This window comes from Buceros rhinoceros, unplaced genomic scaffold (genome assembly GCF_000710305.1).
Source record: "Buceros rhinoceros silvestris isolate BGI_N320 unplaced genomic scaffold, ASM71030v1 scaffold22181, whole genome shotgun sequence".
NCBI classification, from domain to species: domain Eukaryota; kingdom Metazoa; phylum Chordata; class Aves; order Bucerotiformes; family Bucerotidae; genus Buceros; species Buceros rhinoceros.
In genome coordinates, this window is record NW_010395117.1 from 1 (window position 1) to 380 (window position 380).

At 64.2% G+C, this 380-nt stretch overlaps 1 protein-coding gene across 1 annotated transcript in view; it reads left to right on the forward strand.

Annotated features, from left to right (window-relative positions):
* Positions 1 to 260: 260 nt before the first annotated feature.
* Positions 261 to 380, forward strand: part of LOC104501615 (7-methylguanosine phosphate-specific 5'-nucleotidase-like) — a gene marked incomplete at both ends in the record, with an annotated part of 3770 nt that continues 3650 nt past the window's right edge. Inside the window, 2 exon segments of the mRNA XM_010145453.1 lie at positions 261 to 347; positions 349 to 376. Coding sequence (XP_010143755.1) covers positions 261 to 347; positions 349 to 376 — 115 coding nt within the window.

The following is a 380-nucleotide window of genomic DNA, read 5'->3' on the forward strand; positions in this document are numbered from 1 at the left end:
AGAGCGGGAGAAGCCCGACGAGAGCGGGGGCCGGCTACTTCTGCTGCGCTGGCTGCCCTCTCCAGAGAGGCCTTTTTCTTCGCTCTTATGCAAGCTATAAATATGAGCCAATCCCCCAACCACCCCCGCTCCTCCCACGGCAACAGTCAGCAGGATTAAGCCATTTGGTGCTGATAAGAGCCTGGGGTGGGAGGGGTGCTGGCTCCCTCGGGAGACATCTGCTGCACGGCTGGCAACAGCTTCACCCGTCACCGCTGCAGTGCCCCGCTGCCGTGGTGCCCCGCTGTCAGCCCGCACCCTCACGGGAGAGCGTCAGTGCTGATTTTGCCCCCTGGCAGGCAGCAGCCCCCTTGGCCATCTCCGGCGCGGGGGTAAAGTGC